Source organism: Trematomus bernacchii, unplaced genomic scaffold, assembly GCF_902827165.1.
Source record: "Trematomus bernacchii unplaced genomic scaffold, fTreBer1.1, whole genome shotgun sequence".
In the NCBI taxonomy this organism is placed as follows: domain Eukaryota; kingdom Metazoa; phylum Chordata; class Actinopteri; order Perciformes; family Nototheniidae; genus Trematomus; species Trematomus bernacchii.
In genome coordinates this window covers 9,182,443-9,200,111 of record NW_022987698.1, presented here as the reverse complement: position 1 = coordinate 9,200,111, position 17,669 = coordinate 9,182,443, and the positions used below count along the sequence as shown (strand labels likewise).

Below are 17,669 nucleotides of genomic sequence, written 5' to 3'. Positions count from 1 at the left end.
ATGCCAGGACCATTATAATAAAGACATTGGCTCATATTCCACTCATTTGAGCATGAGGGATATAAAGCATGTAGCATCAAACCTAATCTGTTTACGGTTTGATCCTGTTTCTCTTCTCTTTGTCTCATCCGTACAGTGAAGCAGGGTCGCCCCCCCCCCCCGTCTGCAACATTAAACCTCCTCACCCCTCCGTATAATTCACCTTAACCTCTCACACACAAGGTCAATTTCACGCTGCTTTCAAAGCCATAAAGTCGCACTGAGCGAGTCATGCTTTGGGCGCCGGACGACTGAGGAATGTGTACAGAGGAGATACACACACACACACACACACTCACAAAAACACACTGACACAAGGCCATGTGTGGGCAGAGAGCTGATCACACTTCCTTTTGAGTTGTTGTTTTTCGACAAAGACCCTCTGCCCACCTCTTTGTTCCCTTTTTTCTCCGTTCTCCCATCCTCCGTCTACATGTTTTCTCACTGTCTCTTTCTCTCTTACAGACACAAGCGCTTGCATGCTGTGTTGTTGGTCTGAGTGGAGAAAGGGGGCCTGACCCCGAGAAAAGAGGAGGGGTGGGGAGACTTTTGACGCCAGGAGTCCAGACCGCAGCTAATGGAGAACAGGTGTGGCACAGAGAAGGAGAGGGAAAGAGAAAAAGTGAAGAGAGAGAAGAGGAGGAGTATAGAGCTGAGGAAGGATGGATGCTCCTTCTATTAAGTTTGAAATCAAAGATGGTGCATATAAGGTGTGTGTGTGTGTGTGTGTGTGTGTGTGTGTGTGTGTGTGTGTGTGTGTGTGTGTGTGTGTGTGTGTGTGTGTGTGTGTTAGCGTGTCCATACATTAAATACACACAGTGTTTCAGACTTACCGTGTGAGTAGCTGTAGAGGCTCTGACCGGGAGGAGTGCTGCTGAAGTTTGAGTATCCCAGAATTCCTGTCTGACCTGGAGAGTGACTCAGGCCTTCTTCTGTTTTAATGTCTAAGGACAAAGAGATGCCATCGAATGAGCATAAGATTCATTTCCTAGGTTACATAAAAGATTAGCCAACTTGCAGATTCATGTTAACCAAGTCTGTCTCACCACTGGGGATCCAATAACACATACACATGTATAACAATCTATCTTGGTAACACAATATTCTGGTTTCTTGTATTCATTACATAACTGTCTGCCTTGTTTCCCCCGAATGAGACACATGTTGTCCTACAGCATGTGTTATATTGTTATTGTGTCTTGTTGCCTCCATACATGAACACGCTAAAACTGTGAACTCTTCCTTAAAGGTAGGGTAGGTAAGAATGGAGAAACCAGCTCGAGTGCGCTAGAATTTGAAAGTACGCAGCCGAAGAAAATCTGCCCCTTCCTTCAGACTTCCTTACAGAGCCCCTCCTCCAACACACACAAACGCACACATGACCAATGAGGGCACGAGATAAGTTTGTGCACGAGATGGAAAGCTGACAGGCAGGTAGGCCATCCAGTTGGTCGTGCTTTTTACAGTACTACGGCTTCCACAGATGACATTTTTGTATGTATTTATTGTCAAAGCATTTCATATATTCATTGCTATCGGGATGTTAAGAGCATTCCATGGAATATAACAAAAAGTGTTTCTGAAGTGAATTACCTACCCTACCTTTAACTGATTTTTTTTTTTAGTACAGATTTGCTATAGACAATTGTGACATAACATATACCTCAACCATTTGTATGTGACTATATGTGCACTACAGTATATGTGCACTATTATCAATTAGCATTGTTTTATTTGTATTCATTTTATGTGAAATTTCAACATTTCTTTTTGATTGTTTATTATTTTAAATGTTTTTGTGCTAGTGCTGTTGTTTCGTTCGTTCTGTACAGGGGGGAGGATTGGGTGGAAACATTGGAAAACATGCACACTTCTGCATTTTGTGTTTGGCACTGTATGTATTGCAAAGTTACTATGTTGCCGATGAAAAAGGGAAATAAAGTTTTAAAAAAGTGAGTGCTTTAAGGAAACAAACAGATAAGACACTAACTTGCAGAACCTGATGCTGTATCAAAACATTGAACGCATCCACATCACTGTATGGTTGTGTGTACTCACTGTAGGAGGGCATGCTGTAGCCCTGTGTGTGGTGAGTGTAGGGTGCGTACGGCCCCGCAGGCTGCAGGGCGGGGCTGTACTGAGTCTGTCCGTACGCAGCCATCACACCTCTCCCCGTTAGCTGGTTTTAAAGAAGGAAGGAGTAATGAGGAAACTTTTGGTGACAGGTTCTCGTTCTCATTATCTGTTACAACAGAACATTTGTTTTTGTCACCGTTAGAGGACGAGGAAGCTCATTGAAAATGTAAAAACATGCAAACACTTTCTTTAACAACAAAGGAATTATTGACACAAACAGTACCGTGGTGGGGTTCATACTGTATACTGGTCAAATCTGAATAGATGCACCTTTTTTTTGCAACTTTTAGCACTAAAAACAAATATGAAAAGACTCAGTTGGTTTTAATAATAAGGAAAATAAAGTTCAGATAATTAGTTTATAATGAGCATCACAGAGTTTAAGGCTTAGTTACAATTATGTGGCGGCTACCGGAAGACACACAGCACAAAATGTGACAAAGAAGTCATTAAATTCCACTTTCAACCTCAGTGAAGAATGTCATGAAAAACTCACCTGCAGTAGGTACGATGAGTATGTGGTCAATAGAAAAAGCCCTGTGAATGAGACAAAACAGGCAATGTTGGAAAGTTAACAATTAAAACCGTAAGGAAATTGAAAAATACATTTTAATAAGATAAAACATGAATTACTGAGATGTGATTTTCACATGATTTGGTGTTTCTCACATATTCTCACATAAATGACACATTTACCATCAGCATTACTCCCTAATATCCTTTGTAAAAGTAGAAAAACACAGTGTAATGCAGGATACCATCCAACACCAAAAAATGTAATACAATTACACAAAAAGACAACATTAATGCACATTTTGTTTATATAATTACCCCTAAAATCAGGGTTCTACTGATTTCAATCACAAAAAACAAACTAACTAATAAGCGGTCTCCTCACGACCGACAATAATGACCAGTTACATCATTAGGTTTTATTTTAAGCTATATATAATTAATATAAAACTATTCTTTGAGTCAAAAGGCCGACTTGAGGATTGCAGTGACTGCAGGGAGCAGCCACCTTTCATCTGAAGCACTTTACTCTTTCTTTTCTTTGTAGTTTTGCCCTCTCACCTGAACTATAGAGAGAGCTTTATCCTCTTTATCCCGTCACACCGCTGTTAGTCAGGTTCCTCTCGAGCCGTCAACTCTCCTGTGGAAACAATAGCAAACGCACATCATCAGGACACAGGTATGCAGGTGACTGACACATGGCGACGTGCCTCGGGCCCCGCTGCAGCAGGATGAGGGGGGGGGGGGAGGGGCAGGTATTTTCTCCAAACACAGTTCAAGAGGTGAATACTTTCAAGGATAGACAGAGAAGATGAATGCGGTCTTGATGTGAAGAGTACGATCATTAGCGACTCTGACAGTTAAATGCTGAGTTACAAGATCCTGACAGGTACGATTATGCTTAGGGAAAATGTTAGAAAAAAACGCTGAGTCATCTTGCTGTTTGGCATGCATTTCGTGTTTAGCTATCAAGAGGAACGAGGAAAGAAGGATTTAAAATGTTTCATGTTTGGTGACAAGATGAGACATTTTTGCGGTCCTGTCTTCTGAGGCTTTTGTCTGTTTTTCTCGATGTGTCTGTTGACAGAAGTATTAAATGATAACAGAGAGTAAGAAAGAAAAGGGTGAAAAGAAGAGACGGAAGTGAAGGTCTCGGCTCAGTAAGCTGGAGGTCAAAAGGTCAAAGCCACATGAATGAGTCTGAGCAGGAAGCTGAATGGGTCTGTTTGACAGCAGATGCTAAAGCTAAATCATTCAAGGTACCAGTCATGGAGCACGATGTATGGTGGGTTGTAATGGAAACGATTCGGTAAAAACTTCATCTACTAACACAATAGGGACAACAGTATGTGAGCAATACTGTTTGCACATTTTATTTTGGTCTCTACTATTTAATACAGAGGTAAATCCTAATTGCGTTTGGTGCAGGCCCTCTCCTGTTTCAACTTGCACAAACAGATTCACACACAGTAAGTTTGCCATGGCAGATTTGGACTGGCCTGGCACAGAGCAATGATCTCTACATCATCCAACACCTTTGGGATTATTTGCAACACTGACTGCGAGACGGGCCTTATCACCAAACATCAGTCAGGGTGAAGGGAGAAAATCCATGCAGCCAGATTCCAAAACCAGGTGGAGAGCTTTTCCAGAAGAGCGGAGTCTGGTGCAGCAGCATGTCGATGCAAATAGATTCAAAACAAGGTCACATGATTCATTCTATGTTTGATCAAGGTGTAGAAAATGTTTGATTTACAAAAGTATCTTCATTTTAGGTGTGATATTTTATTTGTAATATATGGTCAAATGTTTATTACTTTGCTCAGATTGCACAAAAGGTTATTTGGTGTTATAGGGACTGTGATACAACGTAGATTACATTGTTCTGATTGCATGAAAAAGTGACTTTCTATATTTGATCATTAATGGTTGTGTGTCCTAAAAGTTGTCTTAGAATTTGATTAAAAAGATGTATAAAATCCATCCAGCAATGTATCACCATGCTCACAGTACTGCAACATATTCAATGTCAACCCTGTATCATGCTATACAGCGTTAATTTTTATTTACATTGGTAGAATTCATATCCCTTTCATTTGATTATAATGCTCACTGAGGTGAGAATCCTTAAAATCTCACATGCACAACTTGCTTTTCCATTTATTTGTCTACTCTCTCTCCCTTTTCTCTTTCTGCCTCTTTCTGCCTCTTTCTGTTTCTGCCTCTGGGCCATTCCAATCTGGCAAAGCTGCAGCTAACTGCCCGACCTCTGACCTCGCTGACAACACAAAGACAGAGACAGATGACAGTCATGAAGTATAGGGGCAGCAGGGTTTTACTGCAGCAGAGAAGATGAGAAAAAAAAAGAACAAGCTAAGAAAAGTGACAGAAATGGTGACAGTCTGCTGCTGAAAAGAAGCTTTACTGACATTACAAAACGTCTTACAGTATCGTTTGTGTTGATCTCATGTCACTAACAAAAGCCTTTTTGACAGAATACTAGAGAAAACACACCTCATGTTGTGTCAGCTCCATCTGATGGAACCGCCCTCCCTGCTTTTCAAACACCTCACAGTGTTTTCTGTGTAAATAAATGTCTTACAACCGTGAAGCAGCTACAAAGACTGAAAAATCCACCTGCACATCTGTGTTATGACTGTAGAATAAACATAAATAAAACAGATTGTAAATGTGTCACAAAGGAGTCTATTTACACTTTGTCATGTCGGTAAAGGCTTTTTATTATTAAAAATAAATAGCAAATGTTTGATATTTCTAATCGAATTTCATTCATATGAAGAAAGCCTACAGTAAATCTTTCAACTAAGCAACGCTTAGGTTTTTATCTTGCGTCAACAAAACTGTACTTTTAATTTGAACCATGCATGAGGTTCATCATTACTTTTCTATCAATTTCCATTTGAAATGCCCCTTATGACCTTGTAGCCATCAGGGGTCCTGATCTGACCTTCATCACAGGCGTAGTGTGAAGCTCCAGAGAGTATGATCCCGCAGAGGGAAAATAAGGAAAGTGCTATTGTGCTTAGCATTTCCTAAAACTTTCCAGGGATCAAAAGTAAAAGCGACGCCTGTTCAGAGTCCTTTTGACTTCAGCTGCATCCCTGCAACAGTCCTATATGCACACACATGTACATGCACGTACACACAAACACCCACACTGTGTGTGATAGGGAAGGCACTTCCTGGTTCAGGGTGAGGCCTGGGAGGAGGGCGCACAAGGCCATGGGAACTGCAGGACACCGGAGGGAAGATGAGCGGAGCTCAGCAGAGATGTGGAGGGCCGAGGGCTGAAACTAAAGCTAAAACAAACCCAGCGGGGCCACAGGGGGCCACGAGGCCACAAGGCCAGTCCCACCAGCTTCACCTGGGTCCCAGGGTTCTGCTAGACCACTGCTTCTTTCACGGATATCAAATTCTAGCCTTTGTGCTGATGGATTACATCACAGGATGGTATATTGTGCTTTAAGATGGAATGTCATTGGATACATTTTAAGGAATACGCTGATGTTATGCAGATTTACCTGTTGTTCAACTAAACTCTTGAGTGAGGAAAAGACTGACACATATGAAACTGATCCTTATGGGCCAACTAGTTTATCTGTCAGTGTGACAGCATCTAAGGGAAAAAGTGTTTTTCTTTTCCAAGCTCGACACGCAAAGGCGGGTAGACAAGCTGGTTGCAGTCCAACAAGACGCAAATAATGATTGAAACGGGGATAGAAGCCACATACTGTACAAAAAAATCTGTTGAACCAACAATGATTACTAAAATTACTTTTTATGATGGAAATGTGTATCACAATATAGAGTCACAGCATTTAGTGAATGTATGACTTTGAGTCATATTTAATTTAAGGTCTGATGAAGACGTCAGAGTTAGATTTTGCATATACATAAAACCCCCTGTATTGTTTCATATTTGAAATGTATGAATCTATCCTGGCCATATAATCAAAAAACGTATTCACTTCTAACATAAAAGGTCAGCTGTCTTCTTCAAATGAAAATACTGACAGAGTTTGCTTAGATGTTTGGCAACTGACTGACTCGTGACTTTCCAAATTGTGTTTACTTTATTACATACTGTTAGTGAACTAAATAAATTACAGTTGGTTGAGATCCCACGTCTCCTGTTTACATTGTTGAACAATTATTTTAATATCATGTAAGTTTTCTGTGATGTATGTGTCCGGCGTAGACATGTGTTTACAGTGTCAATATGTGTGCTGTGTCAATGTCTAGTCTAGTTTTGATACGACATGTGAGAGTCTGATCGGACACCACGGTGACCTTCACATGTTTTGACCTTTTATTGAAACATTGTGCTCCTCCGACAAGGTGACGTGCTGGTCTGTAATCATGCCATATGGGACCCCACCTGGAGCCCTCAATTTGGACAGTCTGCCAGAGAGCCTGGGGCAGAGTGGGGGTTGATTCACTGCTGCAGCCACTGATAAAAGACACAGAACAAGGGCCCAGTATTTTCAGTTTGTGGGGCACTTTGTAGGGCTTCATGGTGGAAATCTGTGCCATCTGCCAGCTACTGCCCTCTTTAACCACCTTTGGCCGACAGCAGTACAAGTGGAATTAGCGTTATACTAACATTTATTGTTAAACAAAGGCAGCACGTCTTCAGATAAATGAAAAGAAGAGGACTTATCAAGCAGAGGAAAATGTAGAAAACAGGCTCTAGTTGCTTTACTAGACCATTTCTTTCAAATCTATTATGGCTCATGATAAAAGGAGAGAGCACGCCCCAAACTCTGCTCCCATAAGCCTGATTATCTTTCAAAACACTGACTGTATTTATAATTGCTTATTTGCCAAGTCACGTGCACAAAACATATTTATCTATCCATAAACAAACACATAGTAAACACACCGCTCCTTGCTGTTTAAACTCTGATATGTTTCATCAATGGACAAGGATTTTAGAATCAGTATTTTTATTCCTTTTTTGATATAATTCTAAACATTATTTTTTGTATTTATCTTAGGGATAATTTGGTCTATTAAATGTTAGAAAATATTGTAAATTGTCCGTCAAATGTCAGGGTTTTGTGCAACCTAAAACCACAGGATATCAATTTACCTATATATATGCTGCTGTAACAAAAACAATTTCCCAATTTGGGATCAATAAAGCACTATCTATCTATCTATCTATCTATCTATATATTTTTTTATCAGATAAGACAAAGTAGTAGATCCTCACAACTGAGAAGCTGGAAGAAGATCATGTTTGCCTTTTATGAAAAAATGATTATCCACATATCAAAATAAATGTCGAATAATTTTCAACTACTTATTTTAAAGCTACAAAGAGCTTCTAAAATACTCTCAATTTCCATCCTGGCCAGCACAATATTAATTATCCAACAAGCGGTCAATTTAACCTGTGTTCAATACAATAAGGATATCAGTGAGAAATGTGTGAAGAAGTAAAAAATACTTTTTTTTGTGGTAAAGGATTGATTAACACGGGTAAATTAGGTGTGCAGACACAGAGGCTCAGACATGCTGCTGGCCATCCACTAACAGATGTTCAGGATTGATAATCTCCACCCACCAAAACCTCAAAACCAGATAATTAATTAAGAGGCAAACACATTCCAAGTGTTAAAGCTTAAGCACACTTAAAGCTCATACATTAGTTTAGGATTAGGACTACTGTTTATGTTTTTTGTTTTCTTTATACTTTTTCTGTTTTGATTTTATGTAAAGCGTCTTTGAGCATTAGGAAAAGCGCTATAAAAATCCAATGTATTATTATTATCATCACTGCCAGCAATGCCCTATCTGCAGGACAACAAAGGATATAAGCTATATTCTAATTGAGGTATCTTTGATGTTAATATGTTCAATTATTTTTGTTGCAAAATCAATTAACAGAACATTTGTGTTTACACACACACACAGAGGTCCTTCTGCAAAGTAAAACCCAAGCAACAGTGCGATACTTTTGACGTTGGGAAACACGCTAATGTCAACAGTAACCAGTCATGTTTTCGATGACTCCACATCCCGAGTCAGACATTTGCTGAGACAGTTGAAAGCAAAAACACAGGAGTAAGATGTTTCCGTGTTGCTGTCACCTGTTTACTATCAGAGGGACCCATCTCGATGAGGTTTCACACAGCCACCATGCCACTAATACCAACAATGAAGAAACTTGAGGAACCAGTTTAAAACCTATGCAAGCGATTAATCACTTTACTGACTGGTTCTACTCTCACCGGAGTCTCTGCAACACTTTCCTCAAATAACCAAAAACACACACAGACCTTGCTTATACTAAAGTACTTTAAATTAAAAGTTAAGTCACATAATGACAGATGTATATGTCCTTTGAAAGAAACAGAAGTTATTGTACAAGAGGCTCCAATTAATCTCTGGCAGCAGTGAACCTGTTGCCGACTCTGTCTGCACTCTGTAACTTTACCTCCCAGACTTGGTGGCCCTTCTTTTCCACTTGACTAACTCCCTGCAACAAGACTGCTTTAATGCCAGAAGCTACCCCCTTCTGTCCCTCAGTAATCAAAACCTCTTTATTCAAGAATGCCAGTGTCTTAATCTGTGATATTCTCCAGCACAAATGCTCAACTGCCTTCTTTTTATGCTTACTCACTTGCCTTCACAGCCCATATATCGGCACCCAAACGCTAATAATATCCCTAACAATTTTCCCCTAGTGATATTGCCAAATTCGAAAAGGACCACCTACCCCAAGGTCTAGACTCTGACTCCCCCAGAACCAGTGCCCCGGGACGCGGGTCAAAGTGGGGGACAGCTGGCAGACCTCCCAGCAGCCTGGAGGAGCGGCTGAGGGGCTGGAGCAGCGGGCTGACCTCAGTCAGATGGTGGTCTGGTACCCAGGTAAAAAACATCTGGTCCAGTGATGGGAGGGTGGACGCACACACGCTCAAAACTGACACACGCCTGACTGCATGACTGCTCCTGCCTTCTCTAATGAACTCACACACACACACACACACACACACACACACACATACACACGCACACTCTCAGACTGGCTCCTTTATTAGTCATTAGGACAAAAAGCTTTGCCCTCCATCAGCCTCCTCAGCAAATGATGGCCGGTGGCCGCCGTAGTTGCTAACAGCTGGCCAGACAGAGCCCGCTGGTAGCTGAAGCTCGCAGCCGTTACAGACGGATTGAGGTCCAATTACTTCTATAATGGTAGATTTACAGTGGGAGTGTGTGTGAGACAGAGAAAGCGTAAAATAAATGAAAGCAACAGATTGATTTATGCCTTTTTTAGAGATAACAAGGCCGGGTAAATAAGATGAGATATAATACGTTGGCATTAAAAGATGGAAAATGGTGGGGAAGAAAACTATATTCAGGAAAATATTCAATGTAAAAAATTCTCGCAGAGCCACAGAGAATTATTAAATTCTCTATCCATTGGAAAGTACCCAAACCATTCTGAAAGCGCAGACAAATTAAATATGGTCACCGCAGGCTATACGCTGCGATGTGTGTGGCTTCTCCATTCTCAAGTAGAGATAAGGAGAGTGGAGATAGCCAGAGAGACAGCTGTTGTCTGCTGACAGCACACAACACACACACACACACACACACACACACACACACACACACACACACACACACACACACACACACACACACACACACACACACACACACACACACACACACACACACACACACACACACACACACACACACACACACACACACACACACACACACACACACACACACACACACACACACACACACACACACACACACACACACACACACACACACACACACACACACACACACACACACACACACACACACACACACACACACACACACACACACACACACACACACACACACACACACACACACACACACACACACCACACACACACACACACACACACACACACACACACACACACACACACACACACACACACACACACACACACACATTACCACAAGGCCTCCCCGGGTGCTCTTTGGGGCTTAAGGGAATTAAAAATGGAGGCAAGGGTAGGAGAGGGGAAGACATTCAGAGGGAAGTGTGATCACTTTCGAGCCCCAAACTTTTGGAGAGACAACCCCTCAACCACTAGTGTCACCGGGACCCCCTTTCATTCATTCCTTTTGTTTTAGCTAAACATATTGATGCTTAAATGCAGATTCTCACACACACACACACACACACACACACACACACACACACACACACACACACACACACACACACACACACACACACACACACACACACACACACACACACACATTTCCGAGGTCTAACACAATAGACACAATACTGCAGAATGGATTCTACATAAAGCCTCTCACACACACACACAAATATAAATAATATAATAATATAAATTCAACAGTCTTGGGATACATTTAAAAGCATATATTTCAGTGACTCAGTAATTACATATTTTTTCGTCTTAATTGTATTGTCTTATAGTATCACCTACTGTTGTTGCTTTAAATCTGTATGTAATAATAGACTTTTAGGAATAACAGCCGACAGAGTTTAGATTTAGTCAGGCCTTCTGTTTATGCAGACAGCTGCACATATCAGGCTACACTCAGCTGGCTGCTCGTGAAGTTGTTTAAAGTTCAGAAGCGTTCAATCCATGAAAACCCAGAAGCTTTTACTTTATTCCACAGTGACTTACTCACACATGACTAAAGAAATAAGTGGACAGTGACAGTAGTTGCTCAGTAATGGGGAATTCAATAAATTAAAGAAGAAAAGGACAAATAAACAAGTAAGGAAACATGTAAAAAGGCAAACAAGTACAATATGATAATATATTGCTTACTTACACGTAGACATTATTATTTTGGAAATGTGTTGTGGTCTTTTCAACTGTGATTGTTGTACAACGATATATTGTTTCTCTTGTGTACCAGGATGAATTCTTATTAATGATATTCTGCACCTAAATCACCATATCATACATAAAGCACACAGTGTTGGAACAGTCACGGAAATATTTTTTCTTTAAAATTGGCAGGTTGACAGAGAAGATGTAAATTAAGTCAGCTTTGCTCTGTACGCTAAGGCAAAACACAAAGATGTGTGTGTGGCTGAATTTGGGGTGTCGTACAACAAGAAAAAACAGCATCTAACTGAAAGATATTCAACAGACACACTTCAGTTCAGCAAATAAAACAAAATGAATGTCATCCGTCCAGCTTTTAATACTAGGATAATTCATTTCTTAGACTAAGAGAATAGATTGAGTATACCTTGAGACTATATGGGTCAACATGAGAGCCCTGGTGTAACCTTGAGTTCAAGTCAGCAAGGATATTTGACTCCCAGAGAAAAAGAGAAAGGGAGAAGGAGAGAAAGGGAAAGAGAGATGAACAGAAGCTTAACAAATTTCAAGAACTGTTCGGCTGCGAAGAAATATAATGAAATTTGTGCAGATAAAGTCAGGAAGAGCAGAGCTTCCTATGAAAATATTTATCATTCCACAAACGTTTGGCTACAGAGGGGTTTAGAATTAATTTGTGTTTTCTTAAGAGGGGGTGCCTTGCGCTACAGGATAGGGAATTCTCCACAGCCCGGGACTTTTTGGGCTGCTGCTTATTCACAATTTATTAGAGCTAGTAATAGGAACCATGAAGGAGCGAGAGGGCGAGAGACTGAGAGGGACCCGGCCTAGCCTGGAGAGCGAGTCCAGAAATGGGGCCTAATGTTATTAAGAGACGAACCGCAGTGTTAAATCAAACACGCCCAAGAACACACCTTCCGTATGTGGTCGGAGCCCCCCCCTCCACCCCTCCAACAAGACCCCTGGATGGTATTTGTGGGGGTTAAAACGCAGGTATATAAAAAGAGATTTAAGGAGATTTATAATCTGTCTCTGACCTGAATCTGACACTATATCTAAAATAAAAGAATCCTTTTTTGGCTGGCCATTACCCCTGCAGGTTTATTTCAGACAACTGACAGTGACATATGTTCAGTTTATGTTATACAATTCTGAAATGAGTGTGACATTTTTCACACCACAATAGTTAAACTATGTTTGCCCTGCAGCAAGGATGTAAACCCTCTGGTGTCCATCTATGCAAAACCAATAGTTGGAGTGATACTAATTAAAATGTGTTTTCTGAAAAAGAAAAGGGATTTTTTTAATGGTTAAAAATGAATAATAAATAAAGAAGATTAAATGTCATGACACAATTGTTACCATATACAACAAAATGTAATGTCAGATTTATTTTTCTTAAAATCTATTTATTTTCAAAAACTAAAGGGCCCCATGTAATCGTTGCTCCTCATACTGTGCGGCTGATAGACATGTTTAAAAGGGATTTAAATGGTTGGAACAACATTGAGTTCGTTTCTCGTCTGGAGCCATAAAGGGGTCCTTGAAAAATATGAATACCAGCCTTTGAAAAATGCTTAGCGAGGCTCCCCTAATTTAGTTAATGAGGGTCCCTGCATGGCGGCTGGGGGGGTGTCAGTGATTTCAGTGTAATCTTCTGTACTTAGGCCGAGCCAAAAGTGTTGCACCGATTCAACCAGCACCAAGAAAAACAAAGGAGCTCCATCTGAGAGAAGGTGCCTCACACACGGTTCTCTTTTAAAGGCTCAGTGAAACACAAATTGCTGACATGTTGATGTTGGGATTATAAGGTTTTTCTGCTCTTATTAATGACTATTACAATAAACTGGGGTGAATAAAAGAACTTTAATACTGAAGAAGAAAATAATTTACAATATCTTCAGTTACAAGCACAACTCTGAAAATTAAAATGTCCCATTAACTTTAACATTGGTCTACATTTGAATGCATTAAAATATAGTTTGTCTATCTATTTAATTTGTATCCAATAGGCAATTGGTGTCTACATAAGGATAATTTAATATTCAAGGATTAATTTACAATTTGTTAAATCCATGCATGTCTGGTAGTTGTTGTTGTCTCAAATACTTTACATGTTGTAATGTATAATGTATTGTAATGTAATATATGTAGCACACCATTTCAAATTATGTCATTATTATACAAGTCTTATTTGAAAATTAATTGGAAATGCCAAAGGGAGTAATTCAATTAAATTTGACATATTTTGATTTTGGTTTATTTTTCTATAAACGTACCATAATTGTACGTCCGTCTTAATCATAGATTTAATAAAAAAAAGACACACAGCAATTAGAAGCAATTGTCCTGGTTTTAAATGTTAATTACATGTAATGTTATATTATGTTTAGGATCTACTAAAATAAACACCAACAGAGCTGAAGAGCAGCGACAGAAGGATGAACTCGTAATGATATTTTATTAAATATAATGATTTCTCCACAATAAACCCCCTCGAAATCGCGTACACTCGATGGCATGAACAAGATGAATGTATATAAAAGATATCGAAGTATTTCACACTTACCATAATTCAGAGAGAAGATCGTGAAGTTGAAAAAATCCGAGTATCAATCAGAGCAGATGCCTCTCCATGCCCAAGAGACACCCGCAGACTTTTTTACAAGTGTCCCGGCAAAATAAGGGACAACGTGAGCGCTCGAGAGGACACGCAGCTGCTAAAAAAAGTGGAAGAAAAAGAGGTAGAAGAAGCAGAAAAGGAGTCTCCAGGTGCTGACAGCTGACAGCTCTCTGCAGACACTCACTCACATCGATCTCACTCCTCTTCCTCTGCAGCTTCAGGAGCGTGTTTGCTTTCCCGGCGATGGGAAGTGATGTTAAGTAAATGAGAGAAGATTTCTGGTTCCTCCTCCTCTCGAGACCTGCGCGCGCTGCACGTAGCCCCATCGTGTGTGTGTGTGTGTGTGTGTGTGTGTGTGTGTGTGTGTGTGTGTGTGTGTGTGTGTGTGTGTGTGTGTGTGCGTGCGTGCGTGCGTGCGTTTACGTCAGTGCGCGTGCCCTTATCTCAACCACTCCTCTCAATTATTCCCTCAGCAGAACTCAGCTTCTTCTTCGTCTCTTTAATCTCCCTTTTAAATCTTTGTTTGGTCAAGAGCTCTTCTTCGTTTGTTTACACAACGACCCGCACTCCATTGAGTCCTCCTCTCTGAAGCAGCGGACCCTCTGTATGCACTCCAGATAGGAGGATTTGTTAGTTTGTGCTCAATAACTGCAGGCTATTGACTGCTTTATAAAGAGTGTTTGTTATCTTTTACTGTGTGTAAGTGTGGATGTGTGGGGGGAGATCCACTATTTACATTCCCATCTAATTTAATATCCTACTTCACACTGCTTATTTAAACGATACAAAACTAACGTGGCAGGTGCAATTTCGCACCTTGAACAACTATACAGTCACCTTTTGCAGAAATGTTTTACATTGCTATCTTTTTTAAAGACACTTTTTTAAAGGCGGAAATACATTAAGTGCTGGGAGAAGTATTACACATAGCCTACTTAAACTATAAGTAAACAAATAAGTAAACATACATAAAATAACACAAATTCATCAAATCTGACTATGTATTATTTAAAGTACTGAAAATGCAACAAAATTCACTCAGTTGAGGATTGGGAAAATAGACCTTTTATATTATTGGTGAATATTATAGGTAATTCATAAGTATATAAGCAGTTTTAATGATGTAGCAGGTTGTAGCGACATATTTGAAAGATATGATGGTAGGACGTTTTTATGCATCATATTTGAAAAGCTGGTAATACGTTTTGTTTTTTAATACATTTAGTAGTGTAAAATATTTCCCTGAATGTGCAATTCAAATGACTCAAAACCTAGAATAAACTAAATGTAATTTTCACTGCTGATTATTTTGAACCATTTTAGAAAGGTAGGCTATTAGATATCTCTTGAATATGGCAAAAAAAAGTAAGCTGGTTTAAATATTACAATACTGTAAAATACTCCATTATCAAGCTTCCATATTAGATAGTACATGTTCATGTGATGCTTTATTTAAATATAAATCAATATGTCTTTCAAAGCCCCCAAACCGTTCTGGAAGCTATAACATTATATATAAATTCTCCAATTTCTTTCTCATATAAAAAAAAGAAAACTGGCATTATAAACCCATTTTTACATTAATTCTTATATTTTCATTTTTAACCCAAGGCTTAGAGCACATCACCTGCTCCTGGTTGTGTACATGGGAAATGTCAAAGACCTTTCAAGGTTACCAAAACAGGTCACGTGGATGTGTCGTCTTTACAACACACCTGCTGAACTGAAGCAAAGCAATATTTGAGTTTTGTCTGCCTGAGAGTAAACATCCAAAATCCCCCTTAAAAGGAGGAGGCACAATGCAGGTGTCTCATCCTCTGCCTGCCTGTTTGTTTAATAAAATGAGAATATGTGAGTGTTCTGCCTGCTTTATGTGTGCCCAACTTGTATGCCATTGTCTTCGTGTGTATTCTGTAACATGAGGAAGAGTGTCTCGGAGCGGCAGCCATGACTCAGGAGGAAACAGGTTCTCCTGAGCGGGGGGACAACAGGATGCCATGGCTGACACCATCTCTACACCCGCAGTCATGGATATGTGAGGGCACCTGGGGGAGATTCTGGCTACTTTGCATCTGGGCTAGTGTTGGCATCACTGACCTTTCAGAGTTGAGGAAAAGAACATCCTCGAGGGAAAAAGGGCTTTAAAAAAAAAATCTGGATAACAAGATGTGTTCTGGGTGAAAAGATAAAGGCAGCATGAGAAAGATAGACGCAGGAACTAACCACATCTTGGATATAATATAAATCACAACAAGGCATAAAAATACCTGTCAAACATCTATTAACTCCAGTCAGATAGCATGGGTACTAATCGTGTAGGTGATAACGAGAAAACAAATATTTAAATATAATACAAATGGAGGCAACTGGTTTTATCGCCTTGACCCAACTATCATCAATAATTACTTCCAAAATTACTTAAAGAAAGTCCCTAAACATGATGCAATGTTAGTTGTAACAGTAATAGGGACACAAATAAGGAACACATTTACAGCACTTACTCAAAACAGCAAGGCTTGAAGCAATGAATTCTGGTCAATTGATGAAACTTTCATTGGTGAAACTGCCTTATGTGTAGCAAAAGTTATCGGTATGAAAATAAGTTGTTGGTCTTTGAGTATGTAGGAATACAAAAACGTAATGTTGATAATTTTAAACCTGTATTCTGCAATTTACGTTTGACGACAATATTCAGGGCCATTGCAGGAAGTAGTGAGGTGTTACAATGGGGCGCCAATAAGTAGTCTGAGGTTCCCAAACGGGGTCGAATTGGCAAAAAACAAGGTGCAATAAAAAAAGGTGTATTATTATAAAAACGTATTGAATATGAACTTCTCTAAAGCTTAACATTGGACAAACTTAAATGTTTGTACATTTCAATATCTTCTTATTCTACAATATTTAGTGACATTTTATTTTTTCCCTGTGTTTTGGTTCATGTACTGTGATAAAGTTGGAGTCAAATTGCAATTATCATTATAGATTAACTTAAATATATAGTTTTTTCCAATCCCACAGGTGCTCCACAGTTATGTTTCATTATCACCAAGAAGCACATGACACATGCACAAAGCTGCCATCAGTAAATGCGGTTTTTATATTTTTTGTTGTGGGTATTTTTAATATCAACAGCTGTGACCTTATGAACCCAGTTCCAGTGACATGATGAGTTATGATCACCGGAGGTGTTGCAAGTGCTCTTTCGAAAACAAATACCTAACATTTTACTTTTACCAATGAAACCATTTGATGAGAAGTGTAGTCTCATGATTATTTAAGGAACAATGTACAAACAAGTATAACACATTATGGAAAAACACTTCTTATAATACAGCACCGAGGTACCAAATGACAACGACTCTGGGAAGTACCGTGACCCAGACACGATGAACTAGTCTGCCTCAGGTTCAAACAGCAGGCGGGACGCCCAACTCCTTTCTTCCACAGGAATGTGCGGTGGAGAAATAAAAGCTGCCATT

General features: G+C 39.7%; 1 protein-coding gene across 1 annotated transcript in view; it reads right to left on the bottom strand.

Moving 5' to 3' along the window:
- The window catches only part of eya2 (EYA transcriptional coactivator and phosphatase 2), a 28,745-nt gene extending 14,309 nt beyond the window's left edge, over nucleotides 1–14,436 (bottom strand). Inside the window, exons 1-5 of the mRNA XM_034138976.1 lie at nucleotides 14,137–14,436; nucleotides 3,250–3,328; nucleotides 2,672–2,712; nucleotides 2,098–2,218; nucleotides 873–983 (exon numbers count right to left, since the gene is read on the bottom strand). Coding sequence (XP_033994867.1) covers nucleotides 873–983; nucleotides 2,098–2,200 — 214 coding nt within the window. The 5' untranslated portion in view covers nucleotides 2,201–2,218; nucleotides 2,672–2,712; nucleotides 3,250–3,328; nucleotides 14,137–14,436. The remainder of the gene's footprint in view (nucleotides 1–872; nucleotides 984–2,097; nucleotides 2,219–2,671; nucleotides 2,713–3,249; nucleotides 3,329–14,136) is intronic.
- Between the last annotated feature and the right edge of the window lie 3,233 nt (nucleotides 14,437–17,669).